This window comes from Penicillium arizonense (genome assembly GCF_001773325.1).
Source record: "Penicillium arizonense strain CBS 141311 chromosome Unknown PENARI_contig006, whole genome shotgun sequence".
NCBI classification, from domain to species: domain Eukaryota; kingdom Fungi; phylum Ascomycota; class Eurotiomycetes; order Eurotiales; family Aspergillaceae; genus Penicillium; species Penicillium arizonense.
In genome coordinates, this window is record NW_019173283.1 from 528,237 (window position 1) to 555,175 (window position 26,939).

Consider the following 26,939-nt stretch of genomic DNA (forward strand, 5'->3'; position numbering starts at 1 on the left):
GCCACTGGCATGTCACAGAGTCGCAGCACTGAGTCTCTTGTTCGTCACAGGCACCGTTTCCACAGTCGCATGCCTCTCCAGCTTCAACAACGCCATTTCCGCACTGGTCGTTACTACCAGTGGTATTGCCGGTCCGAGAATCCACCAAACATCGGCCGTCAACCCGCCCAGAGCCAAGCCGCGAACAGACATTTCCAATCGTACATGGCGAAAATCGCGTCATACCAGATCCAGATACGGGGTTCATGAGGTACTGTCCGCCGGCATCACAAGTACTTGATGAGAGCGGGCAGCATTGTGTCGAGTCGCTTCCACATGTACTTGAAGTGCAGTCGTGGACGGCTCCGAATGTATGGGCCGACTCGTGACTTTTTCTGTCAGCTAAAAGACATGACCGCCTTGTGAGTAACTGGTTTGATAACTTACGCAAAGACTTGCCACTCATTTTGTGTTCGAGCAACGACATTGGCACTGGCTCCGCCATTGCTAGAACCAGAACCCGTGTTGCACAGTGCTCCAATCCATGATACCCCAATCTCCCCAGCAGAAACTGAACATCCAGTAAACAAGGTCCAGTATGCATTCTCGTCGTTCACAGAGCTTCGCCACGTTGAGAAGGTCTGAAGGCGCGTGTTGAGATCTCCCTGGGAGCATGGAACGTTCCATGCCGTCGTGTCTGAGACACTGCTCGGGCATTCAGCGTCACTGATTGTCAAATTCTGTACGGCAAGAGAGATATTAAAACTGTTCTCGAATACCACAGATGCAGTGTTTATCATATTCAGGATGTATCGATGGGCAGAGTCGGAGGAGTTGAAGCTTGCAGTGTAAGTGCAATCCGTCATTATACCAATGTATGCAATTCTCCTCGTGTTTGGACAGCCAGAAGTGCTGCCAATATTTGACGTGAGGTCATCGTCACCCCAAGCATTCCACACCTGTCGCTTATCCAAGTGTGTTTCGGGTGCAGTTGCACAGAGCGAAGGGAGTGACGATCCGTTGCCAGTTGAGAATGCCGATTCCTGTTCGTGCGCTATCATCTCAGTAGATCCATCATCGAGGGCGTTGAGCTCAATGGCATAGTGCGAGCCCATCATTGTAAATGCTCCATCGAAGAGCAGGCTTTCTCCGTCTTCGATTATGGCAAGCCTTGCCCATCCGACCTTCTCCCGACTCCCCCGAAGAGTGTCCTGCATCCAGACTGACCCTTTTGTAAACCGAAATTGAGCGTTCGGCTGAACGCCTGCATCATTAGCGTGTCCGTGGACAATGGGATATCGGATTTGCACGTCTTGTGATACGAGATCATTGTTGTTTTCTAGAACGAAGTCGATGGTTTGGTTGTATGTCTCAATCCCAGCGGTGATACCGAACTTCTTTGTAGCATTTAATGGAGAGAGGATTGGGTCGATAAGACGAAATGACACCGGATCAACTGGATGAAACAGTCAGGCTTATGTTTAGCTGACACTGCTGAAACACATCGTATACTTACATCCAAGGGCCGATGTCAGCACAATAAATGCAAGCAATACTAGAATAGTACAGGACAAGGTCGGCTTCTTCATCCCAGTTGCTATACTTTGTCTTCAGCGAAGTATGATTGATTGCCCGATAAGTGATGATGATGTGCAGTGTTATATAGACTCTGTCTATGAAGATTATGCCCCACCGCCAGGTGTCTCATCTCATATGAAGTCTCTGCCATAGCCAAGATGTAAGCAAAGATTCATAGCTAACGAGTATCAATAGACCAAAAGGCTTTAGGCGAGCCTGTCTAAGCCACCCAGGAACTAAGAACGAAAGACACTTGCCAAGTATGGACAAGCGAATAGGTGAATTTTGGACGCGTGGCTAGAATAAGATCCACATAAGACCCATGGATGGCCGATATTTGGCTGCCTGGGATCTAATCTAAACGAAAACGAAATGTGCAGTTTGATCTATAAGAATGTGCATTTGTAAGCTTAATGCGGAATTTACCGTGAGCTTGACTCTGTGGTATGATGAGCATAATCCGCTGTGGAGACCTTGGCCTGTCAGCCACCTGCATCAATCCTCATCATGAAATGCTGCTGCCTTCCTCAGCCACGATCGAGATCTTAGTTCGGGTCTTGAAAACGTCAAGTTAAGGTAAACCCTTCGGATGACGTCGATCTGCGGGTCTGTCGCAAACTGCCGATTAGTCGGTAATCTCGTTTGCATTGAGTTTGGCATACGAACTAGCTGGACATACCGGGGCGCCATTGATTTGGCTTAAAGGAAGAAAAGTGAAGTTGGTATCTTAGGTCAGGCAAACGAATTGAGAGAGACATACTTGTTCTATGCTTGATTCTCTGACAAAAACCAACATTAAAAAGGCAATTCTGGAAAATCTTCTGTGATTTGAACAATCATCCCGGGTTTATCTAGGGATCCCATTGAGTACCATATCTGAGACCCTGTGCCAAGCATCTCCGCTGTCAGCATCTCCGGCAAACGGTACTTAACTCCGTGCCAAGTCCCCCAGCCACCATCACACGTTATCTTCCAGTAAGCGCCAAGAAGGATCCTCAGTGCTGATCTACCAAGTCTAGCCGGCTTAAGTTCGGAAATCTTAAATGTGTTAGTACTCTAGAAGAGGAAACCTATATGATTTCATGACCCCCAAGATTAGAGCTCTTCTTTGTTCGATCTAATAAAGGTTCAAGGAGCTGCTCGCAATACTACACGAGCACGGAGCTGAGACATTTCCCGATACCTTTTAAGAACAAGAAGTTGCGACCGATTGCGTTCTAGCGATATGTATTTTCGGTCGTTGTTCACGGTGCTTTTTGTGTTACTTTTAAGTCTACATGCCATGTCCGCGACTATAAAAGTGAGGTCTACGCAAGACTCCGAGACTGATGCTACTCTCCAATCGACAACTCAGACGGAGTTGTCATCGCCACCATCAGAGAACGACCCTTCAGCGGAAGTCGCCGCCCTCCACTCTAGATCCAATCGCAACAATGCACTTGACGAAACTCACGATACCGATGCCGACGCTTCGAGAATAAACTGGAGAGAAGATGAGGTTCTCAGACTCGAATCAATGCGCGAGGCTGGATTTCTTCCGAGCTCTTATGAAGAGGACGAGTGAGTTTGTATCTAATTCTTTGGGGATCAAGCAATCTCTAACACAACTTACTACTAGTGAATACCCATCCTCATTGGACTACTGGCCTTTACTTCAGCTCTGTGTGGTTTCAGCAATAGTAGTGTGTATCCTTAAGATCTTGAGGGACTGCAGGAGATGACACTGTTTGATAACTGAATATTATTCGAACATTTGGATTGTACATTAACTTTGCCGCATCATGAGCGTGGTTCAAATCTGAAAGGTCTGAAATCCCATAATAAGGTCATTGACTTGCCGCATGCTAGTCTGATCATAATGATTCAAGATTGGATCAAGCGGTCCCTCATCCAGTAGCTCCAATTCACTCTCCGGCTGTGATGTACCGAGTACAGCCAGTCGGTCTGCCATCAGGTTGGCCAAGAGCCAATATTCAGGGGCGTAGCGGCAGAACCCCATTCTTCTCCACAGGTTTTCAGGCTCAATAATGCTGTTTTCTATGGTAATAAAAGGGAGAATCCCTAGGCAGGATGTCGATGAGAACGACTGCCAGATATCGCGCCAGTTGCTAAGGGCGTTGTTTATCGGAGCGAGCAGCTGAAAGCTTCCCACTGCGCTGCGGAATTGGAATATTTGAGAGTGGATTGCTGAAATACTAGCTATTAGTGGGAATGATTATCGTCGGCTTGTGGAACTCACCGGACGCCAATGCAAATAGAACCAACGGGCCGAGAGAAGAAACTGTGTGGCGCATTTCGAGGGAGAGGTCGTCTTTGCACAGAAATTCGAACGCCCCACGGAATGAGACTTTCCAGTACAAGCTTTGTGTAGGCAATGAGAACTGGATTTGCTGGTGGCATTGGTCTGCTGTCGTGGCTTGGAAGCAGGTTTCCGGCATTGCCATGTGCATTCTCATTTCTTTTATCACCATACGTGGCGGCAGATTGTTGAAAATCACAAATGCCGTATCGAGTAAGAATATCCAAGTAAAGACTCTTATTCTGTTAGAACCAACTTTATCCTCTTAGTACCAGGTCCGAGCTCACCGTATAAGCTCCTCTCTAGCTGCAAATTCTCTCCATTCAAACTCGGGCCGTCCTTGCTCACTGTAGATTTGATGTCTTGCAGTTGCAATCCCGATATCGCGTGCGGTCTTTGGTAAGTTAGCACCATTCTCAAAAGGAATAGATGAAAGCACGTACAGAAACAAGAGTCGCAAAGCGATAGCGTCGAATGCGACTTTTGCTCGCATCCGTGCCCTCCCAGTTTTGATAAAGACACACTATATAAGCGGCCTGCAAAGCCTGTATCTTTCGCTTCTGGTTTGCCATGCTCCCAGAAGGTGAATAGCTCAGTTCACTATTGAAATCGTCGTCGATAAAGACCATCTCTTCAACGCAGTTGAGCCAAGTTCGCGCATCTTCGTTGTCCAGCATGTCGGGTGAAACACAGGCACCTTAGAGGAATCAGTTCCTGCAGTTATCATAGTGAAGTACGACTTACCTATCAGCGCCATTGCTGCCAAAACCGTCGGCTTCGCTGCTAGTGGGTCGAAAGTAGGCCGGTGCACAAAGTTCACATTAGGATGCCATATTGCCCAGTAAAAGCCCAAGAACCTCCTCAGATTCGGGGGTGAAAAGAAATGTAAGCATGCATCTTTCAGTGCTGGGGACCAATCTAGCGTGACAGAGCTGTTGCGAGGCTTTACCATTACCACTTCTTCAATTAACAGAAGAATCTCATGTGTCTTCAAAGAGAGTGGATCGTTCAACCAGTTCAGTGGTAATTCATCCTTGAGGCTGTCATTACTGGTATCTTCTAGTATTGAAGAAGATGGGATGATCGAGCCAAAGTCTGGCAGTAAATCGAAGCTGGATATAGTTGCTTGGGTTGTTTGAGGGATTTGCGACAGGAGTTCCCGCTCTATGCTGGCAGCCACTTGTTCTCGTTGCTCATGTGTGCCACAGTCAAAACTCATGACTAGGCCAGTGTTGCTGGTGAATTTGTCTAGAAAACGCAGCGAGTTCCGATTGCCAATGTTCGACGCCGAAGCTCCAGATACCTCATGACTTCCTGGACTTAGATCCAAGAGGTCCAGCCAGCTCGGGCTTGGTTTCTGGGCATGTCCTGGATCAAATAGTGTATCAACTGGACTCGTCCCAAAGATTGGCAGGTCTTCGGTGGGTAAGCCCCACGGCATCATCATATTTGATGGTGGCATGTGGTCTATCGACTGACTACCGGTGCTCCCGGTACTTGATGCCTTTCTTTGACCAGGAAGGTTTGACTTCATTGCAGAACCCAGGTTGGTCGGATACCAACATGCAGCACCTCTCTTGGCACAATTGAGACATGGTTGATGCGAGCTACATGCCTTTTTCTGTCGGACACAGCGATCGCAGGCGCGTCTTCGGTGACTTGCTCTTGAATTTCCACCGTCACAGGTCCTTAAGTGGCGCTTCAGCACGTCAGCCCGTTGAAAGGCCCCGTCACAAGATGTACATTGGTAAGGCCGCTGTAAAGTATGAGAGCTGAAGTGGCGAAAGAGGTGCTCACGTCTTTTGTACCGCTTGAAGCACACTGAGCACTGATACTTTTGAACGGAGTCGGCAGTGTCCGGTGAAATATCTGACATTGTTGAGAGATGCTGGTCTAAGTCCGGGGAAGTTTTGGGGGTGTGGGGTTATTAGAGTTTGGCGCGGCTGTGATGCTCGGTAATTGACGACCCTTAAATATGCGCGCCCCCTTCTTGGCTATGTAGACTTTCGGCATTTGATGTTCTCGGTTTCTACGAATAAGTTTCAGGAGACATAAAAACCAGGAGAGAGTCAAATATCGAAGACAACTGGGTAGTTCCACAAACTTATCAGCATTTCAGGTTCAAATATGTAGCTTGGACAGTTTTCTTCCCCTTTTAGTCCCCAGAAATGGATCAAAAAATATAACGGAAATTTAGGTTCTCTTTATCACTCATGTCTTCCAGTGTGCCCACACAGCGCTCATTGGTAGTGCCTTGGCTTTCATCTCTTCTTTTGTTCTCGGATCGCAAATACCACCATAGCAAGGCCACACAGATGACTTCGAGCAAGTGAGACACGACCATACTCCATATACCCAGCGAGTAGACGGGAGCTTGGTTAGATTTATAGAAGAAAGGACCGGCAATGTTACCCACACAATAACCTATAAAGAGGATCCCGCTTGCAGTCACCTTTTTGGTATGTCCAGCGATATTGGCAGTGGTCAAGGATAGCAACATTACAAATGATGCGTTGTAGGAGCCAGTCAGCTATCACCGACTGTTGGTTGGTATTCCACGATCAAAGGGCTGAAGAAGGGAACTTACATAGTAGCATATAAGGCGACCAACCCTGACGCTTTCTGGCACGAACCGAAGGCCAAATGCAGCAGCAATGTTTGGTGTGAGGAAGATCAATAGCATAAGACATCTGCTGTTTGGTGGCATCTTGCTATTAAGCCAGACACAGGAAAGGATGATAATAGAGATGAAGATCCCGTAAGGGATCTGAAGCAGAGTAGTTCCCACTGCCAGCAGTCAGTGACACGTCAACCAATTGTCTTCCGTAAATAAAGCCTTACGCGTTGAGAAGCCAAACCCTTTCACGATCATTGTACCAAAATTCGTGATTCCTCCATTCACGATAGCTTGTAACAGGGCAATAAGGAAGAAAAAGAGAACTTTGACATCGGTCAGTGCTTCTACGAATTGGTGCATTTTGAAATGCCGATTTTCAATGCCCGTTTGGTTCTCACGAAGCCGGTCAACCATAATCTTCCGTTGTGACGGTGTAAGATAACGAGTCGTGAGTGGTGAATCAGGAAGTACAACTAGCATGACGATTCCCCAGAAAATGCATAGAGCCCCAATGATAATGAATTCGTACTGCCAGCTGGGGAGGGAGCCTTTTATTTGACCGATTCCGTAACCGAGGACACCACCACCCGCAATGCCCAGGCCTAGAGAAGAATACCAAAGACCGATTCGAAGGGGTTGCTCGCTTCGCTTATACCACATGCTGGTGACAATCATAAAAGAAGGATCAGCGCAGGCCTCTGCGGCACCACTGAGCCCCCGGAGTACGGCAAGTGTTGCAAAGTTCTTCGAGACGGCTTGAAGGGCAAGGAAGACACCCCACAGAATAATATTCATGCTCATATATTTCGCAGTGGGGAGCCGTTGCATAAGGAGATTCGTTGGCAATTGCCAGGCCAAAAACCCAAAATAGAAAATTGAGGATAACCAGCTGTACTGGTTACCGACAAGATGCAAGTCTTCGTTAATTCCAAAAATTGCGGCATAGGAAAGAGTGGTCTTGTCAATCTGGTCAAGCAGTCAGTATACTACACGTATTATCCAAATATCTCCTCAGAAGGGCTGCAATGAGGGCCACTGACGTAGAAGAAGATATAGCACACAGATAAAGAGGGAAGTATGATCCAATCTATTTTGCGAACGAGTCGTTTCTCCTCCGCGGGATCGATGGGCTCTTGAATTTCGTCTGAAAATCCCTTGAGGGACGCATCTTCAACATGGTCCACGCTGTGTTTGTTTCTACTCTCAGTCTCCATTGTAGTCTTCGGCTGTCGGGGGGAGGGGGAGGGGCTTTTTCAGGTTTTCGATAGAAGACCACTCTTTCTGCAAACTGGCAACAGCCCGCACCCAGAAGTCAAGGAAAGGAATATGAATAGTGGGCCAGATGCAGCATTACTGAGGAAATGCGGGGACAAGGTCCCGGATACAGGGTATATTATTCCAGTCTCGAGGATGCCTTTCGCGAGATTTATCCGATGCTTATCCGAGTTTACTCTGGATAGCCGGGACGAATCCTTTGGAACACGTCAGTCCGAATAAGCTCAAAACCATATGATCAATATAGAGCATCATCTTTGGCTCCCGGATAATCAACCGGTAACTCATACCAATTGGCGTTTTGACTGTATAGCTTTTAATACCCCAAAATATTTCTTGATCTGTTACTAGCATCGAATGTAGTGCCAGGATGTGTCAGAAGTAATTCCGGAAACGAAAGAACGAATATCACCCCAATAAAAATTTGCATGTATCATTTCGTGCCTACAAATACCGCAGAAGCGATGTTCTTCCGACTACATGTGATGAACTGGTGGATATGTCAACCTTCAAAGAGTGGGCCCGGATAAAGTCAGTTGCTGCCGCAAAGGTGTTTGATCTACCCAACGAAGAGTGCACGACCTCCCAGGGATTAGGACCATTAGCGTGACTGTAGATAATAAGTCCTTTCGAGATATTGGCACTTTTAGCTGCTAGACTGTGCAAATTCTGTTCCGCTGATTACAGCGGGGCAATATGGTGCGGGCGGACTAATTCCACAATGGATTGCAGAGGGGCGGCAGTTGCGCCGCAATGTGTAATACCCACCACATCCTTAGCTAGGACTCTTTATTGCCCTTGCCTTGACTGATACAGAGGTTGAGTACCGTTGATCAGTAGATTATGCGAACAAAGTGTTGCTGCATATACGTCTCGAAGCGGCACTCTTCTTCTTATAACTCGAGAAATAGAACCACCGAAGGCCGGGTTTATCCTAAGCTCTTTTCTATCTTTTATTTCACAAGCTGCGGTCCAAATGTCTGCCAAAATAAGACCACGATGGGATAGATTGCTACCCCGCTGACAACAGCTATTGTGCAGTGATACAGTATATATACATTGTTGTGCTCTATACTAGACCATTGGCCAACTTCGCTTCTTGCTGCTTATTCAGCTTCTTAGCACCCTCAGCACCACCTAAGTCCTTTTCGAAGTCTAGTCTCGGAATCTCAAAAGCCTGAGTCGTACGACCGTAGCTAATACCTCCTAACCTGCTGATTGGTCTCAAAGCCTATTTTTCCCGATCAGTACTGCCTCACATCAAATTGAAAACAGGAAAAAGGGCAAATACCTCGATATCGATCAAATTCCTGTCCTCATTGATGGCATCCTCGCGCGCCCAGAAGTGTGTGGCTTCCACCACTACCAGCGAACCTGACTTTTTTCCCGGGAATACTTTACTGTTAAATTCACGAATGCTTTCGACCTTGCCCTCCATGCTAAACACGGCCTCTTCTGGTCGCGCGCAGGAAACCGTCTTGCAGTCATAGATAGGTTTCAGCCCGCTAGCGTCCCACTCGGAAACACCGTACGGGTTGTTGACGCCTGCCGCATTGGCTGCTTCGACAATGCCTTCAGTGACTATGCTAATGACACATTCTCCCGTCTCTTCCAGGTTGTGTAGGGTGTCGTTGGGCGTGTCGAGTGGGGTCGTGAGACCCAACACAAAGAGAGGTGGGTCTGCATGCACCATATTAAAGAAGCTGAAAGGTGCCAAGTTTGTAACTTTGCCGTCCTTAGATCTTGTCGATACAAAAGCGATGGGGCGGGGGACAACAGCACTGATACACAGCTTGTAGTTGTTCATGGGGTGACGACCGGGTGCCCAGGGGTCGATTGAGATATGCTTGTGGCCATTAGGATTGTGAGTCTTGTTCGCTCCGCTCCCTAGAGTCCATGCCGTGTCGGGAGTTTGAATGACTTGGAAGGGAGCAGTTGCAGCTTCTTCCCATGTTGGTCGGGAAGATTCGATCTGCTTGAAATCTCCATGGTTGCTGCTTTTGTAAGGAGTTTCACGGTTGGCGGCCATTGTGTTCCTAGGTGATGGTGAAAAAGAAAAGGCACTTGCTGGTAGTTACGTGCTTCTTCGATATTTAAATGTCAAGAATGAAGATACGAACAACGAAATTGGAGAAAGATGGCTTTGGTGACTCCGTACGGAATATATACACGGGATATATGGCCTTCACAATTTATTGAAATCCTGGTCTACCGAATTTCCGCTTCTACATCGATCCAATCATACCCGAGTAAGCAGCTGGAGCAACCTTCCAAGGTTGGAATGCATGATGGCTGACCAATTCTTGGTAATTGAGGCGGAGTGGCGGCAAAGGGCGGCGCAATAGAAAGAAACGGAGCTCTGGTCGGCCCGATTCGATGAAGTACGGCACCACAAACGGAAACCGAACTCACTGGGGAATCAATGGCGAAACTGTTTTTTATCGTATGGAATTGTGATATCTGCCACCACCACTTAGATTGCAGCTTTGTGTCATCCGCCTCCCTAGAAACACACGTTTCTCTCGGATCCAACATCTGACTTCTTAGGTATTTGAAGACGACAAGACTGCCAGCGAGGCTATAGTGATCCAATCTGAATTATGTAGGTCTCAGAAACTTAGCTGAATTATTAACATCGCCGCGGCAAGTGCGAAAGCTGTGGAATGGGAAACAATGTTCTTAAGGTGAAAATGGATAAGTTGGGGCAAAAGGGCTATTTTTCTACAGAACCATTTGCGATCATTTTCAGCTTTTGTATGTGATTGTGTATTCAAATCTGAGGTTGACCCTTTGCATCAAGGGGCAAGCTTCCTTGAATCATGTGCAGTATTCCATATTATGCTCTATAGTGGTACCCAACTCTGATTGCCCCTTGACAAATAGCTTCAACGGTTACAAACAGGTTGCATACATTATTGATCGTGAGGGGAATTTATAACAAAGTTGAATTGGCAATCATAATGTGCGAGAAAGATGTTAGGAGTAAAAAGATGATGCATATATATACGAAGACAAAGCAGGCGAGCTAGAGTATATCACGAAAGAGAGCAGTCTTTCCTCACTCGTTCTTCGGAACTCGCGACTAGCTACCCAAGAAAAGGACATTCCTTAATCGGCTATCTTCTTCATATTCGGCGGCAAATTTTCAGTGGCCGTTTCCATCGCCCACTCCGTGAGATAGAGCGGGCACTCCGTTTCGAACATGGCAATCGTTAGTGGAACATCCATAGCCAACTCAGGCTTCATTCCATCCACTTCCTGCAAAGCCCGATATTCCTCTTCACCAGGACCATGCGCAGTAACTGCGCCGGCCGAAAACGCACCCGGAAAAGGTACGATTTCAGTACCGTCTGTCGATGGTGGTCCAGCCCAAATAGAATAGCTGAATTCGTTCATGGTATTGCGGTGGTACCAGGGCAGGCGGTGGGTGTCCATAGCTGCTTCGTGTCGCTTGCCGAAGATGATGAAGTCGACAACTGCAGTGTTCGGCGCTTTGCCATATGAAGGTGCTGTGAGGACCGTGTGTGCACTAGGATCCTTGTGGTCGTAGTGGACGTTTGCGAGGAAATCGAATTTCGCGAGGTCGTACTTGTATGGGTAAAGGGTGCCATGCCAGCCCACGACGTCGAAAGGTGTGTGGTCTTGCTCGCAAGCATAAAGCTTGTAATCGAGGCGTGAGACAATAGTCCAGTTGGTCTTCGATGACGTCGCCACCTGAGTGCCGTCCTTCTCAATGATTTTGCCGTCAAAGTGTGCTACCGGAACCTGGAAATCCCGTACATGCGCAGCCCCAGAAGTTCCCATAAGCCCAAGCTCTGGAAGGCGAAAGTGACCTTGGTATAGCTCACAAATGTATCCTCGAGATGGAGCACCATCCACTAGCTTCACATGGTATCTCAAGCCACGAGGAATAACTACAATTTCGTTGGCTCTCACCAGCAGCTTTCCGAGTTCCGTGGTGATGTCCAACGCTCCAGTTTGGGGAACAATCAGAGCCTCGCCATCTAAGCTCGCGAAAGCTGTGCTGGGCTTCATATCCTGGCCGATATTGTAAACCCAGGTTGATAGGCCGTTCTTCTCTGCCGGGTTGCCAGTGGTCCCAATCAAACGTTGACTGAACCAATCGGATGACTCCTGAAGCGGGAATGCATTCCATATTTTGGAGTCGGGAGTCAAGTGCTTTGCCTTTGTCGGGTTGCCGCTCTCTAATTCATGTAAATATGGAGTATGGCGTCCATGTACAACACTAGGCTGCACTCGGTACACCCACGTGTGCACGGCAAGAGAACGTGGGCCTGCAAAAGCGCTACCAGAGAGTTTCTCGGTTCGAAGATCCAAAGGTGGGTGTAGTGGGCTGTTGTTTACTTTTGGTATGGCGCCAACGGCCGCTTCAGACCTGTACAGACGATTAGCATTGGTGAAGGAGAGTGCATGAGACAAAGGGGGTGGATGAACTTGTGATAGTTGCCGAAACCCTCAAGGTAATCATAAAGCTCCTTAACCAGGAAGTTGGTGCCTGGGATGTATTGCTGAGAAGACATTGTGAAATCTAGAACTACTGCTTGGTATCTGTGGTTCATGCGTAATTGAAGGAAATATATTTCCCACTATTCATACAATGGTATTTTATATATGCACCACACAGCGGGATCCCAATGTTGTAAGGAATCGGCCCTACTGCATGGCGGCGTCGGCGGAGGAACGTACTATCCCCCCGCCCCGCCCGCCCCCGCCCCGCCCGCGCCAACCGAATATTTGTACATTCTCCACTTGTTGGCTTAGCTTATTCTAACTGGCAAAGGAATATTGTGCTAGGAAATATTCGCCGCAGAAGTGAAGGATGTAAGGGTAGATGACAAATATTGTTATGTTTCTAAGCCATTCGTCGAGTCCCCGCAACGTCTATCAAACGAGCTATGCTGTATCCACAGCGCTGTGCGGACATGATCTGTCGGGATTGGAAGAGGCATTTGTATCCGGCGTCCGATTACGTGTTCACGAAGTCGTGGTATATATATCCTGTTGATACCCTACAAATAAGTAACGCATACCTCATACTTCAAACATATTAGCAACACCATGACTCTGCCCATACTGACTGGCGAGTTCCGCGACGGACCATTCGTTGGTCTCGGATATAAAACGCCTTCGCAAGCAGGAGTCACAGACCTGCATGGAAGATTCTCATACCTCGAAGGCGAGGTGATTACTTTCTTCATCAAAAACCTCCGACTCGGTTCCACAACGGGTGCCACTTCTTTGACACTTGCAAGCCTTGACGATGGATTGGCCACAGACCTCTCTCGGCCATCTACAGTTAACCGCGCTCGTTTCGTCCTCAGCCTCTCGCTGGAATCGGACTTCCGCAACGGTGTGACCATCAGCGAGGAGATTGGCGAGACCATCAGCAAACACATAGACGGCTTATCGTTCGATTCCGAAATTGACTCCTTTGAGAAGGCGACGTCTCTTCATGCGATCTTCGATGAACTCAACCTTCGGTTCCGGGGAGCTGCCGAAGTGCGCAACCACCTTCGTCGCTCGGTTAGAGGTATCAAGTTGCTGCGGGATGTGCAGATTCCCACCCGCGACGGCAGTTGGCTTGGCGCAGACGTTTTTCTTCCCATCGGCAATGGACGCTCACCAGTGCTCATGAACATGAGCGTCTACGGCCGCGCGTTCCGTATTGGTGTGGTTCGCACCGATGATGATTTCCAAGCAAGCGAGGAACGCGAAGATGCCTGGCACGAGAACAAGAGGGAAGATATACCACCCTTCTTCAAATGGTCAGAAACTGCGTTCCGGCCGAATGCTACTGCCTGGGTACCACGAGGCTATGTCATGATACGTGTGGACAATCGCGGTATCGGGAATACGCCGGGCGATGTGAATCCATTCTCTAAGCAGGAAGCTCTCGACTATTACGACGCAATAGAGTGGGCTGCGAAGCAACCTTGGAGTGATGGAAACGTTGCCACATTTGGAGCATCGTTCCATGCAACAAACCAGTTGAATGTGGCTGGGTTACAACCACCATCCCTTAAAGCGATCGCGCCTCTTGCGTGTGATGCAGATGCATACAGAGACCTGTCTTATCCGGGCGGTATATACCTCAAGAAATACCGCGAGTATTGGTGGGAAGTCCTGGTGGGTAAGCAAAGAAACCCAAAGTCTGGCGCTGTGGACTTCCTTGGAGGCTTCAGGAGCCACCCATGGGATGACGAATACTATCATGGGGAAGGACTAATGTCCGCTAATTTTTCGAAAATCAACATACCTGTCATGGTCTCTGTTAGCCAAAGCGAATTGATCCATGGCCGGGCCGGTTTTGAAGCCTTTCGGGAGCTACGTTCGCCTTCTAAGCACCTGCTCGTTTGGGATGCGTTCTACATGCCATCCATGATCGAAGGGAGCGATGCAGATCTCCGTACTTTTTTTGACCTGCACCTGAAAGGTATCAAGCCAGCCCAGCAGCAGCCGCCTGTGCGCATAATGATGAGGACAGGCGATAGAGAATTTGAATGGCGCGATGAGGCGGATTGGCCGGTTCCCAGCACGCAGTATTGCGATTTCTTCCTCGATGCCAGGGCTTCAAATCTAGTGGGTCGTCTCGACACCGTGGAACCCAAATCAGAGTGCTTCATTGAGTATTCCGCAGACACCGAGCCTACAAATCACACCAATGCGCCGATGGCCGCGTTTGTATCAGCACCATTCGAGAATGACGTGGATTTTGCAGGCCATTTCAAGGCCACATTGTGGGTGGCATCCACGTCCTCAGATGCTGATGTTTACGTTTCGATTCGGGTCTTGGACGGTGAACGGGAGGTGCCGTACAGGACTATCGAACCAGCCACATTCCAGGGTGAAGCTCGGGGCGAGAGAGCACCAGTTCCGTTAACATCAGGAGTTTTGAAGGCTTCACGGAGGGCTACTGACCCTGCTCGTAGCACGCCCGAGCGTCCATGGCACACGCATCTTGAGAAGGATGCCCAGCCCCTGATTCCAAATGAACCAGTCAAGATTGAAGTTGAGTTACTGGCGGTCACCGGACGGATTTCAGCCGGGCGGCGACTACGTCTTGAGGTTTCCCCTATTGAGGGCCCAGGAGCCATGCCTGGACTTGAGCGCGCATATGATGAATCCTACCATCGTGGAGCCGTCAACCGTGTCCTCACAGGTGGAACACACGCAAGCTCCATTACTATTCCTATTATTCCTGTCAAGTCTAATCGTTCTTTATAAAAAATATTGTAACAGATTTTTTCCATACACAAGGTTCCGACTAGAGTAAGGCCTCAAGAAATGTGTAAGCTTAGCATATTCCTTGTGGAGACGGATATGCCGTGGTATTTGGCGAGGTGTTTGGCGAGGTGGGCGGTTGGACAGTCGGATAGTGGAGATATTTTGAAGAGTGAGATTGCGTTTAAGGAGAAGTGGACCGAACGGATTTCTGTTAGGATAAATGACTTCGCTGTACATAGGATCTATATATCTCGAGGCACACGAGGCAGGTAGATAATCCTATTTGTTTATGACCGGATATGGATAATCTGGTTGAAGTATCTGGCAATCATAAATACCACGTATATGACTACCACATGGAGGCACACAGACCGACAAGACAGACTACAGACCAGTAAGTTCCGATTCTGTTGCCACCCAACTGCTCATCTCTTCCCAGTTAATCTCCATCCAGTTGAAATTGTCCATATAGCCTAGCAGCCCGTCGGAGCTTACCGGCAAAGCATTCGACTGCATCAGAAGGTCATGCAAATTAGTTGATCCTTCATGCTGTTCTATTTCAACGCCTCCATCTCGGGGGAGGCCAGTTAAGACATCATCCAAATAATAGATCGACGAGAGCTCACGTAGAAACGAAGCATCAAGAAAGTCAGGAAAGTATTGATGCCTCGAGATAGGAGAGCCTTCGCCTTGCGGGTCTCTGGTCAACTTTTTCTCGAATTGCGAGAAAGAAGCTGTGGCAAATAATGATAAATCAGTTTGGCTTGAAATTGTTATCTTTGTGAATTTGCTGCACGTACCCAGATAGAAGAGTCCCAACCCCCAAAACTCAGCACACTGCTCCATCCTCATAGTGAGGATCCTCAAGGAAAGCGACGCTCTTTCCATCAGCTCCGGCCAAGCGGCTGTGGAAGATTTGACCAACAACTGGAGACATGCCGGTGCCCACAGAAGAGGTGCGATGAAAAAGAATGGACCCATAGAGTCCGTAGGTTGATCACGGATGGTTGAGCAAATAACATCCGATACGTAAAGTGCTTTTGAGAATGCTCGAGATTCGGGTGTCTTGTGCCTCGGATGGTTAGCAAATGGTATTCCCATAGTTGAGCGTTCCTTGGAGAGATCTTGATAGTAAGTGAAAAGATTGCCCGGGGTCGCGTTTTTGAACATTCTGATATTGCACATGACAATTTCGGCACTGGTACGTACAGACAGAGATCTCTGGTCAGTGTTGTATTACGGAAATTGGGAAAGAAAGAAATAGTGGAAACTCACGTTTGAAGGACCAAGTAGGCCATGAGAGCGTCATTTGAGAAACCCTCAACTGGTTCAACAGTCTGTCCTGATTCGACCCTTTGGGCCATATTTGGTTTCCAGGCTGCGAGGCATTCTTCAATTGCCGAGATGGAATCATGCCAGCCATCTACATGATCGTTGCTAGCCGCAAGATAGGCTAAGTTGGCGAACAGATGCATAACTAAGATTCGCTGCCCCATGACCGAAATGTGCGCTGGAAGGTCTAGCGAGGTGCGCAAGTCGTAGACACTCGCAGGTAAGAAAGACGAAGGCACTTCATGACCCTCAAACCAGTCCACATCATCGCAAGGAAGCCTTGTCTTGCATCGACTCCAATCGATCAGGCGAGGTCGGCACTTGACTACACAAATGAAATTCTCCATGTCGGAAATAGCCCACCAGACGCGACGAAGCTCTTCCTTCTTGACACATTCGGCCCGATGATCGCTTGGCTCGAAACTCAGCTGCATGCGATCACAATCGATCTCATCCAAGCCATAGTCGTAGGCCAATCGGACGGCTGCCGAGACGAGGGAATACGCGCGGCTACTGAGTGTCTCTGTGATTTCGCCGAAGCTCAACAAGGTAGTCGCTTGGATAAATCGAATTGTTGGTTTCTGAGGGGTTCCTATCTCGAGCTCTAGCTTTTCCATTCGCAAGGCTTCGCGATGGAAAAGTTGGTTGGCTTGGGTCAGGAAACCCTTTCCTCGCTGGCAGCGTTTGCTGCACTTGAAGCGTGAGTCAACTTGATTGTTTTGGGTCGAAGAGGACCCACTCAGAAGCATACGGTCGAAGAGGTCTACCTCGGGTCGATCGGAGAATCTAGCAGCCAGCGCGGAGATGGTAAGAATGAGGAGGATGGAGTCAGGCTCCGAGATGAAATTGCCGCTTTCTATCCACAAAAGAAAGGAGGGTCGGTGGAGGACTCGCATTTGGGGGTGCACGAGGTCGAAGAATATTTCCACCAGATGAGACAGTAAGTGCTGGGGAGGGACGAGGGAGGTCAAGATGGAAGCTTTATCGGACGGTGGTTCGGCGTCGGTTGGTCGACCCAGCAAACACGTTCCTGGCGTCTCTCCCATATCACATGGACGATTCTCTGCATCGTTCGTTCGCAACGTCAGCGAACTAGAAGAAGACTCAGACAAGGGAGAACTACTGGAGCGTAGGTCTCTTCTCGAGATAGTACTCGTCCTATAGGCAATGGAATTCCTACATCCTAGTAGGTGTTAGGTTAGATCCAGCGGATACACGAGGGAGGATGCGTTACCTCTAGTGTCCAACATGTCATTCTGACGTTTGGCAATGATCTTACCCGGTTTAGGACCAGGCTTTAAGGAGGAGCGCGGATATGTGCAGGTTGTGTTGGTGTGCATGCAGAGGATACACTGTGGCTTCCCACCGTCACCTAAAGGGAAAGGATTCATATGATAGGCATTGCAAGTATTGGGATATCCTGCAAGGACTTACATCGCTTTTTCCTCCTAATTTTGAGTTAGTCACACATAGCAAGGGCAATGATTGTAGAAGACCGTACCGACGACAATTCTCACAGGCACGAGGTCTGAGGGAAGTGGCAAGTGCCAACTTTGGCATTGACTCCATTTCGTCATATGCTTAGGAATATTGGTATGTATATGTACTGACGTCCTTTGTGGCGGAATATAGAGCAGCTAATTCATGATTATGTCCAGAAGTGTTGAAAGTCTTTAAAGGAGCTTCTCCGCATTAACTTTAGTCACCTGGACATGATCGACGAGTTTGTCATCATCGCGTAAGATTGACACTAATTATCCAGGAATAAGTTAAAAACGTTAACTTGAGCCAGATTTTTATTATATTTATTACGCTAATCAATATTGGTATGTTCTAGGTTTCACCCAGTTTTATGCAACTGGAAAAAGAGCATATATCGGAACATCATTCTACTACTCCGTCGGGATTAAAAACTTGTTTGTTTTTTAGTTACCTCGAAGTTAACTCAAAGCCCAGACGCTCCAACTCAAATCCTTGGGTTGTCCCGTAGGAGAATCCCCCAATCTACTGACGGGCCGTAACAGCTTTTTTAACTCATTAGCCTTGAGATCCGAAGTCCGTACTTAGCAGGGGACTTGTGACATCAACAGAAAGAAGAGAAGGTAGAACAATAGCAAAGAAGATGTAGAATCATAAGACATACCGCAATATCAACCATATTCTTCCCCTCGTTCAGAGCATCTTCCCCGAGCCCAGAAGTACGTGGCCTCTACCAGCACGAAAGATCCCAATTTCTGCGCAGGGCTGGCTCTACTTCATTTATTCACGAACATTTTCCAGTTTGGCTTCGATGCTAAAGACAGATTCTTTCACGCGCGCGCTTTTGACGGACTTGCAATCATACACTGGGGTCAAGCCACTGATATCCCATTCCGAGACTCCACATGGGGCGTGAATACTGGCCGCATTCACAGCTTCGATGAAACCCTCACTACATGGATTGATGGCTCATTCATGAGACTTACGCAAGTTCTCTGGAGTATCTTTGGCAGCGGCCATAGGGCTAGTGATCGCGATGGCGGGGGAGAGGGGGTGGTTCGATGTTGACAAGCTTGAAAAAGCTGAAAGGCGCTAGATTCTCACCGCTACCATCCGAGGATCTGGTGGATACGAAGGCGACGGTCATAGGGTAACGGCGCTGACCAGGAGCCTGTAATTGTCGAGCATGTGATGGCCAGAGAAAGGGAGACGTGGACCGCGGAGGATGCATTAGCAGAGGAAGCATTAGCAGAGGCTTATGCATGGGCATAGTTGGCTCCGGTACCGTAGCCCCAGTCTGGATTTGGGTTCCGCGTGTAATAGAAGGCACGGGTATCTGCATCGAACGGTGGACGCGAGGCTTACAGTGGTTTGAAGTCAGGGTGGCGGATTGGTCGAGCCACTGCACCCTCGATTTTCTTGCGCTCATCAGCCATGGTAACCTAAGAATTCAGTCTGAAGTTCCCAATAGTCGAAACAAACCTTGTATCTATAAGAGCTTTTATTCAATCACGACGATTGACTAGTTCTCAATAACAGCGGCCTATTCTTAGATTCCGACCGAAGAAATCGGCCCTTCTGCAGGAGTTGGTCCGCTCTTAGTGTACTCCATATAATCCCGCCGTGTATTAATCCGTCCGCGGCAAACCATGGTAGCTGCATTTTACCCTGACCAGCGGTGGGGATTTGTTAAAACAATGTACTCCGTACGCAGTACGGAGTAACTTAATGAGGTAAGATAATTCTCATTCTGAGATGGATGATCTTTCACTGTATTTTTCTAAACTTGATATTTCAACGTTTTCCTGATATGCTTGGCCCTGGGGCTAGGATTGCCTCATTTGCATCATGAGCTAATCGCTGAATAATACTCTGTAAATTGCGCCAAATTGCCAATAGTCCGCTGACACACAGTCAAGGGACCCTGTCGGAGCTTAACAACGCCTCCGGGGCCGAGACTTCCGCTTAGGTAAATGAACCTTAATTTCGGGGTTCTGATTGGGACACCACCTGTTTTACTAATTAACTACCTCCACCTGGGTAGGGCTGTTAGTTAAGTACTACCCGATGACTAATTACCTAAAATTGATTCCAAAGCATAGTTATAGGTTTGGGGGTCCTTATATTCATATAAACATTCGTATATTCGCACATGCCTACTCCGCCGATTTCATTCCTAAATTAACAGTGACACCGCAACACAATATGAATATTCCGCGCAAGATCCAAAATATATTCCAGGGAGTGGACGTAATGGAAGGAGACGGAGCGACGGTCCGTCGATCCATTGGAAGCCCCAAACTACGCAATTTCACCCCATTCTTACTTTTCGACCATGCCACGGTGGGCTCCGAAGCAGGATTCCCAGAACATCCTCACCGCGGTCAGGAGACGATCACCTACTGTCTCAGTGGAAGCTCCGATCATGAAGATTTTACAGGACATCGAGGCACCCTAACTGCCGGTGACTTACAATTTATGACCGCTGGTCGGGGAATCATGCATGCGGAGATGCCCCGGGAGAGTCCGGACGGCAGCCCTGGCATGGGAATACAGGTCTGGATCGACCTGCCAAAAGCCCTGAAATACGTTGAGCCGCGATACCGATACGTGAATGTGTCTCAAGTTCCCAAAGTGGAAGTCGATCAGGGCCGGGTGACAGTCTCCGTGATTTTAGGGCAGTCGCATGGAGAAGAGTCTAAACAGGACCTGACCTACACGCCCATTTGGTATCTGGATATCACCATTCGACCGGGAGGCCGAGTCAAGCAAATTGTGCCCATTTGTTGGAACACTTTTGCCTATGTCCTGGAGGGTACCACAACCTTTCACTCTGAGGTGTCTAGCAATGAAGTCAAACTTTATCACAATGTCATCTTCGATTCGGCGGGAACCCATATTGAAGCTTCGGTCCCGGAAGATGGGGAGGTTTCTCGCTTCCTGCTTCTGTCCGGGGAGCCTCTGAAGCAGCGCATTGTGCATCATGGACCTTTTGTTTGTACGAGCGAGGAGGAAATATACCAAGCCATTTCTGATTTCCGTAATGGAGAGAATGGTTTTGAGAGAGCAATTGGTTGGCGGAGTAGCATCACAAAACCAATATCGAGTTGATTAGGGGTATGGGAGTCTGGATTGGAGATTGGAGTCTGCGCGTTAATTGCTCACGCAACCATCTATTACCATCGGTACCAGCCCCGGCCTCTTCAGGGGGACAGTTTCTATTGCAAATCCATTACGAGATATCGCCGTTTTGGCCTCTTTTATGTACATACCAATAGTTTCAGCACTCTGTACATTTCTTTCAATTCAATCACGTTCACATATGGCGTCCACGTTCAACCCCATTCTCATAATCTGCAACAGGACAAACTTCAGCTCATTCCATTTAATTTTTCATGTTATTCTAGAGCATCAACCATGACCATTCGCTTCCCAACTGTCACTTAGCCATAACTTACGCAGACGATACAATTTATACTGTAACAAAGATTATTAATCCTGAGTAATGCTGAATTTTGAAACTTTTCACTAAATTCAAGGCCCACAAAAGTTTCTTCCTCTCTGAACCTTAATTAACCAGCATCGTGATACTTGGTGGCTAGTTGACAAAGCTTAAGAAAATTGTTTAGGTAAACCTGACAAATCTATGTTTCTCCCGAAAAGGAGAAATTCCATCTTTAACATGATGTATGAAATATGTTATAAATATTGACAACGCCTCATATCTCCCAAAATATGTCCATAGTTTGACTCAATCGTTATTCATCCTTATTCCTCTGAATTTCGAATAACCCGCATTCATCCTACACTCCATTTTACCCTAAGACGACTATCTTTAATTCTATTTTCTCTTCTGATATTTCCTTCCCTTCTTCCTTCTTTCTACTATAATGTCCGAAGTTGTCATTATTGGCGCCTCTTTCGCTGGCATTCCAATTGCCCATTCCCTTCTCAAAGACATTCCCTCCATCAAAATCACCCTCATCAATCCGTCTCCAACTTTCTACTTCACCATCGCTGCCCCCCGAATTCTCGCCAAACGAGACGCCTTCAAATCCGAACAATACCTCCTCCCCATCGAAAAGGAATTCAGTCGCTATCCCAAGAAATCCTTCAAATTCATCCAAGGCCGCGCGTCTGCCATTGATGTGTCCGCCAAGACCGTCTCCATTGACAACAATACCCGTACCATTTCTTTTGATTACCTGGTCATCGCATCTGGCAGCACCACTGCGTCTACCATCGAGAAGAATGCCACCCCAATTCCCTTCAAGCAATCCGGCTCCAACAACATGAAGACCTTGATTCATAATGCCCAGGACCGCATTAATACCGCCCAGAATATTGTCATCGGCGGTGCAGGACCTATCGGTGTCGAACTTGCTGGTGAAATCGCCGAGGCTGCTCAGCTGGCCGGACGAAAAGTCAACATCACGCTGGTGTCGGCCTCATATCGTATCCTGCCCATGTTGAAGCCAGGTGGCTCCATGGCAGCGGAGAAGTTTCTCCTTGCTCAAGGAGTGAATGTTTTGACGAGTCGAAAGGTTACTGGTGCAGTGCAGAACCCGGATTCCGGCAAATGGACAGTCACACTGGATAAGGACGGGAGCAAGTTGGATGCGGACTTGTATATCCCTACCACTGGTGTTTTGCCGAACAATGACTTCATTCCCGTGGAGTTTCTGGATGAAAACGGATGGGTTGTCGTCGATAAAGAGCTCCGAGTCAAGGGACGGGGTAGATCAAAGTCGGCGTCATTGCCGATCTTTGCGGCGGGGGATATCACCAATAACTCGATGAGATTGTCCTTCAAGGCACAGGAGCAGGCGGCTGTTCTGGCAAGTAACCTGAAGGCGGATATTCAGGGTCGGGGAGGGAAACGCAAGGCCTACGATCAGGGAGACAAGATTATGATGGTGGTGCCGGTGGGCTCGACCGGGGGTACGGGGTTGATATTTGGTTGGACTCCATGGAGTGCAATGGTGAAGATGGTCAAGGGCAAGGACTTTTTGATTTCAAAGGCTCAAGCGGCTGTTGCAGCCAAGTGAAGATGAACGCTGTGTTGATGAATCAGCCTTGTCAGACATGCCCAGGTGCGTTTGAATATTACGCAGGAAGACAAGTTCCGCACTGTTTTATATAAAGTTCTGTTCCCTTCAGCAATTATACTTCATATCTCTACACAACCCACTCTTCCACCCGCTTCCTCCAAATGCCCCGGCGAGCACACTTTCTCCCCGTTGCTGCTCCTAGATAGATGCCTCAGGACGTACGGTGAAAGGATGATCCAGGACCTCAACGCCCACGAATGGGCCAGTCTGTATATAGGCAATTCACGCTGGTCCCAGGAAGGACCAGCGTTCAGTCTCTTCATACAATCCACCTTATTGTATTGCACACATAACTGGGCCATCTGCCTCGCTTACCTACCTAAACCTGGAGACTGCGCGGTCTCACAGAGAACCCAGAAGTTCTCAAGAATCAGTCTCTGTATTCCCCATACCATTTGTTGCTTAGGCATCTTCGTCTTACCTAGTTAACAGGTCCTATCCTGCAAACACTAAAACTGTTCTTACTTCACAGGTATTTAGGGGTAGGACGTCGGCGTGATGCTTCCAGGATCTTTCAGCTTCCGAATAGCTTCAAGAATAATAGCAAATATAGTCCCAGTAGGCGCGAGCCGGGCTCATAACTGTCACCACTATTTCCTGTATCCGGCCAATTGGAGATATCGATGACTTCTCTGACATCACCTGGAGTTAACAGCACCGCCTTTTCGCGTGTATTGAGAGAGGAAAAGGCCTCCCAGACACTATATTTCATGCACTAAATATCAAGTCTTCTTTCCGTCGGACCAAACGTGTATTCTTAATTCGATCTCGTTACTAGGTTTATAAAAGTATAGCCTAGCCTTCACATATTAGAATAATTCGTTGGATCCTTAAAGAAACCAGCCCTTCGTCTCTTTTCGTAGTATATCGCCTACACTGTAAAGGTCACTACGCAGAAAGGTGGTAATATAGGGTAGTAAATGGTCAATACCGGTGGCCTTGGGCGTTACGGGTGAGAGTGTTGCCTTCGAAGGCCTTGAAGCGATTATTTTCGTTGTCAATTTCACAGGTCGTCATATCCTACATATAAAAAGCTCGATCAGCCAATAATATTCAATAATCCCCTGCATCAAATTCCATGGAATAGACTGTAAATTGGAATACAGATCACCTTAATAAATGCACTCCTTGCTACCGTAATCACGTACTTCCAAAATGTGCTTCTCCTTATTCGCTGCCTTGGATAATCTTTGCCGGCAGATCTCCTAGCAGCTTCCTTGCCCGTTTCGCTTAATGAAGACAAATACTATACAGTAGTGACTTATTGGGCATTGCCTCAAAACAACACCCTAGCTCCCATGGTACTATATAAAATAAGAATAAAAAAGAATCAAACAACTATAGAAAGTAAATCCATGTACAACGTTACAACCTCACATCCATAACCCGAAGATCAACACAAAAACCGACCCAAAAGCCGGTAGAATCTCAAATACTTTGGCCATGCGCAAACCCACTCTAATGATCTTCACGGGTCGGCCCTTGGGAACCCGCCCAGCCTCGAGTTGCCCAAACCTCAAAAACTATCCCCAAAACTAAGCTCCAATTCCAATAGGACGCATATCCAAAACTTTGTATCACATAGTCCTGCAAGAAAAACAACAAGATGTTCGCCAACTAGTTACTGCATGGTTATTGGAATTATCCCAGGGACCTGCATCTAGTTCATGCAGCCTAACCGGTTCGCCATTCGTGCCCATGGTCACAAGATAAGGTGGTTATCGGAGGAGTTGCGGGGGTCGCCGATAGCGTGGTTATTCGTCGATCACTACTGGTCGGTGTTTACAGTACACATGTTGAGGTGATCGACGGGCTGGGGGCCAATGCGAGTCACGGGGACTAGATTGGGGGATTTGCGCCTAATGCATCCTTTGTGTGACTCTGAGATGTTAGTACGTAGTCTGCCCCCCTTAACCCCTGGCGCTACAGGTGTGGCACTGCAACCGTATGATCGGGATTATCCACGAGGCATTTGGGGTCTGGAAAAGCAATTAAGTTATTGTTGCGTCATTGCCTTGCCTTGTTTTATTTGCGACTAGCCCGATCGGGTAGGGCCCCGGCTTTCTCTAGCAGGGAGATATGACTCAATTGACAAGTTGGCTATCTAGCTGGGTCGCCATACCGTACACACGTCCATTCTATCCTTAACCAGAAACCAAAACGCCACTACTACTAGGTTCAGGTACGGTTTGACATGGGTAGTTTTAACGCATGATGAAGTGAAGCGGTAGTTTTGTTGGTAAATGTGGACTTTGTATTAATCCTCCATGTATGCTTCCATGCTTCCGTATGTAACAGGCAGTCTTCCTTTATATACATCAGAACCAAATATAGAATATTTGCAAAATGCCAATGCCATGTTCAAAATCAAAGCCCGATCCGGGCATGTTGCTCCAAAACACCTCGCTGATAGCTCGCTTCCCAGTAAAACAACATAAAGATGCGCTTGTAAAGTCAAAGTCAAAGTCAAAAGATAGACAAAGGAAAAGAAGCAAGATCAGGATCCCGAATAATAGGACCTGAATGGCGAAGAGTGAAAGGTTCGAAAAGAGCGGTCTCAGATAAGAGGGCAAGAGGTGAAAGAGAAGGATAAGAGGGCAAGAGGTGAAAGAGAAGGATAAGTTGCAGTCGAGTGTGTGGTGTCGAAAGGAACATCCAAAACAGAAAGAGATGCAGTTTATGCAGTGGCCCGGGATCCCCGCCTGGACTTTAAATCGTCCCGGCTAAGAAGACGGCGAAGTTTAGAGACAAATCGACATTGAAGACCATCTAGAGTAATGTTAGAATCTGATGCGACCGAAGTATAATGAACCAAATCGATGCTTACCACTGCCGCGACGCGAGGGAATGAAAGGATCCTCGAGAGGCTGTGTCGTATAGGCTGCAGCCCAATATCCCGTGTGGTGATAACCGGTGAAGGTGCAGTTGCTGGGGTCGTATTTGGGCTGCAGGGCTGTGACATGTGGGTAAAGCGTTGCCAACGGTGAGAGAAGCTCGTCGGGCGGCGGTGAGCGTCTGCTATCGATGCTCCCTCGAGACTGAAAAGTATAACATTAGAAAAATATTTTGTGGAATTATATAGATAGTTACTCACGTAGAGCTCATAGTTGGTCTTGTAACTCATGGTGAGGAAAAAGTGGTGAGTTGGAATTAGGGCTGTTTATTCCAGAACTTGAGTTGCGACCGTGTGAATGCAAGATGACGGGACAAGAAACTTTGCAGAGTGTTGAAGTGTTGGAAGTGTTGAGCTGCAGGTCTCAAGAGGCGAGGCTGCACTTAAATGACTTGGAACATGATTTGGAAACCCTCAGCCGCAGGTTAATTTGGAAGCGGGGGAGTCCGAACGTCAGACTGATGTACATCTAGTGGTCGTCTAGTGTGTCCCATCCTGATAGATAGGATTTTGTCGCATCCAGGAAGTCGGGACTCCAGGGCCCCCATGAACATGCAACAAGGGACGATCATTGGCGGAAGTCTGTTGTCTGAGCGTCAGGGCCGATTCACCGATCTGTCGGAGTGCCCGATGAGGATAATGTCATAATACGAGAATTAAATTATTGAGCTGGGGTGATCCCTGCAAATGCCACGAATTGCTTCTCTTTTTAGTTTTCCCTTGCATCCTGCTTCCCACGTTGTTTGTATTTTTGTTTCCTTGCAACACATTACCGCACGAGTATGCAATGTAAAAGCCTGTTCCCTGGAGACTCGCTGCGGATCCCCATGATGTGATTCCAGATCCACCGAACATTTCCGGGCTTTGAACACTAATCGGTAAAACCGAATAACATCCTATGTTAGGCGGGAGAAGTGGGCCTTGAAAGTGTCAGGCGCATCGCACAGGGCAAGACAGGCGAGTAATTCGCAAGCCTTAAGCGAAGTCCCCAAAGTTTATCAAGCGAACAAAGATCAGATCTCAAATCCTCCCTTAATCTAGGACGAGATTGACCGAGACTAGCGGGGGAACTATTGGAAGACTAAACGAATGAGATTGACGGTGGGGGTTACCAAGTTAGGGCTAGTTGAC

At 47.8% G+C, this 26,939-nt stretch overlaps 11 protein-coding genes across 11 annotated transcripts; 4 read left to right on the plus strand and 7 right to left on the minus strand.

Moving 5' to 3' along the window:
- Positions 1-422: 422 nt before the first annotated feature.
- Positions 423-1,568, minus strand: PENARI_c006G08131 (uncharacterized protein; the record flags this gene model as incomplete). Its single annotated transcript, XM_022630473.1, has 2 exons — positions 423-1,435; positions 1,496-1,568. 2 exons carry the CDS (start codon positions 1,566-1,568, stop codon positions 423-425), a joined length of 1,086 nt encoding a protein of 361 aa, XP_022489544.1.
- A 1,271-nt stretch (positions 1,569-2,839) lies between these two features.
- Positions 2,840-3,278, plus strand: PENARI_c006G11269 (uncharacterized protein; the record flags this gene model as incomplete). The annotated part of the gene is made up of 2 exons (XM_022630623.1): positions 2,840-3,117; positions 3,176-3,278. 2 exons carry the CDS (start codon positions 2,840-2,842, stop codon positions 3,276-3,278), a joined length of 381 nt encoding a protein of 126 aa, XP_022489807.1.
- A 71-nt stretch (positions 3,279-3,349) lies between these two features.
- On the minus strand, positions 3,350-5,318 carry PENARI_c006G04442 (uncharacterized protein; the record flags this gene model as incomplete). Its single annotated transcript, XM_022630299.1, has 5 exons — positions 3,350-3,752; positions 3,797-4,090; positions 4,144-4,250; positions 4,300-4,553; positions 4,601-5,318. 5 exons carry the CDS (start codon positions 5,316-5,318, stop codon positions 3,350-3,352), a joined length of 1,776 nt encoding a protein of 591 aa, XP_022489780.1.
- A 711-nt stretch (positions 5,319-6,029) lies between these two features.
- PENARI_c006G10224 (uncharacterized protein) lies at positions 6,030-7,687 on the minus strand (the record flags this gene model as incomplete). The annotated part of the gene is made up of 4 exons (XM_022630578.1): positions 6,030-6,386; positions 6,444-6,643; positions 6,698-7,439; positions 7,514-7,687. The coding sequence occupies 4 exons, from the start codon at positions 7,685-7,687 to the stop codon at positions 6,030-6,032; spliced, it is 1,473 nt and encodes a 490-aa protein (XP_022489866.1).
- A 1,130-nt stretch (positions 7,688-8,817) lies between these two features.
- PENARI_c006G06246 (flavin reductase family protein) lies at positions 8,818-9,777 on the minus strand (the record flags this gene model as incomplete). Its single annotated transcript, XM_022630389.1, has 2 exons — positions 8,818-8,979; positions 9,040-9,777. The coding sequence occupies 2 exons, from the start codon at positions 9,775-9,777 to the stop codon at positions 8,818-8,820; spliced, it is 900 nt and encodes a 299-aa protein (XP_022489620.1).
- Positions 9,778-10,856: 1,079 nt separating this feature from the next.
- PENARI_c006G00955 (uncharacterized protein) lies at positions 10,857-12,289 on the minus strand (the record flags this gene model as incomplete). The annotated part of the gene is made up of 2 exons (XM_022630132.1): positions 10,857-12,144; positions 12,204-12,289. The coding sequence occupies 2 exons, from the start codon at positions 12,287-12,289 to the stop codon at positions 10,857-10,859; spliced, it is 1,374 nt and encodes a 457-aa protein (XP_022489478.1).
- Positions 12,290-12,827: 538 nt separating this feature from the next.
- On the plus strand, positions 12,828-14,993 carry PENARI_c006G05816 (CocE/NonD family hydrolase; the record flags this gene model as incomplete). The annotated part of the gene is made up of 1 exon (XM_022630356.1): positions 12,828-14,993. One exon carries the CDS (start codon positions 12,828-12,830, stop codon positions 14,991-14,993), a length of 2,166 nt encoding a protein of 721 aa, XP_022489835.1.
- Positions 14,994-15,377: 384 nt separating this feature from the next.
- Positions 15,378-19,240, minus strand: PENARI_c006G06357 (fungal specific transcription factor domain-containing protein; the record flags this gene model as incomplete). The annotated part of the gene is made up of 4 exons (XM_022630392.1): positions 15,378-15,727; positions 15,794-16,191; positions 16,269-17,417; positions 19,170-19,240. The coding sequence occupies 4 exons, from the start codon at positions 19,238-19,240 to the stop codon at positions 15,378-15,380; spliced, it is 1,968 nt and encodes a 655-aa protein (XP_022489496.1).
- Positions 19,241-20,009: 769 nt separating this feature from the next.
- PENARI_c006G09473 (pirin family protein) lies at positions 20,010-20,915 on the plus strand (the record flags this gene model as incomplete). Its single annotated transcript, XM_022630540.1, has 1 exon — positions 20,010-20,915. One exon carries the CDS (start codon positions 20,010-20,012, stop codon positions 20,913-20,915), a length of 906 nt encoding a protein of 301 aa, XP_022490026.1.
- A 779-nt stretch (positions 20,916-21,694) lies between these two features.
- Positions 21,695-22,852, plus strand: PENARI_c006G00506 (NAD(P)/FAD-dependent oxidoreductase; the record flags this gene model as incomplete). The annotated part of the gene is made up of 1 exon (XM_022630113.1): positions 21,695-22,852. One exon carries the CDS (start codon positions 21,695-21,697, stop codon positions 22,850-22,852), a length of 1,158 nt encoding a protein of 385 aa, XP_022489794.1.
- A 2,740-nt stretch (positions 22,853-25,592) lies between these two features.
- PENARI_c006G11547 (uncharacterized protein) lies at positions 25,593-26,039 on the minus strand (the record flags this gene model as incomplete). The annotated part of the gene is made up of 3 exons (XM_022630640.1): positions 25,593-25,684; positions 25,743-25,953; positions 26,010-26,039. The coding sequence occupies 3 exons, from the start codon at positions 26,037-26,039 to the stop codon at positions 25,593-25,595; spliced, it is 333 nt and encodes a 110-aa protein (XP_022489915.1).
- Between the last annotated feature and the right edge of the window lie 900 nt (positions 26,040-26,939).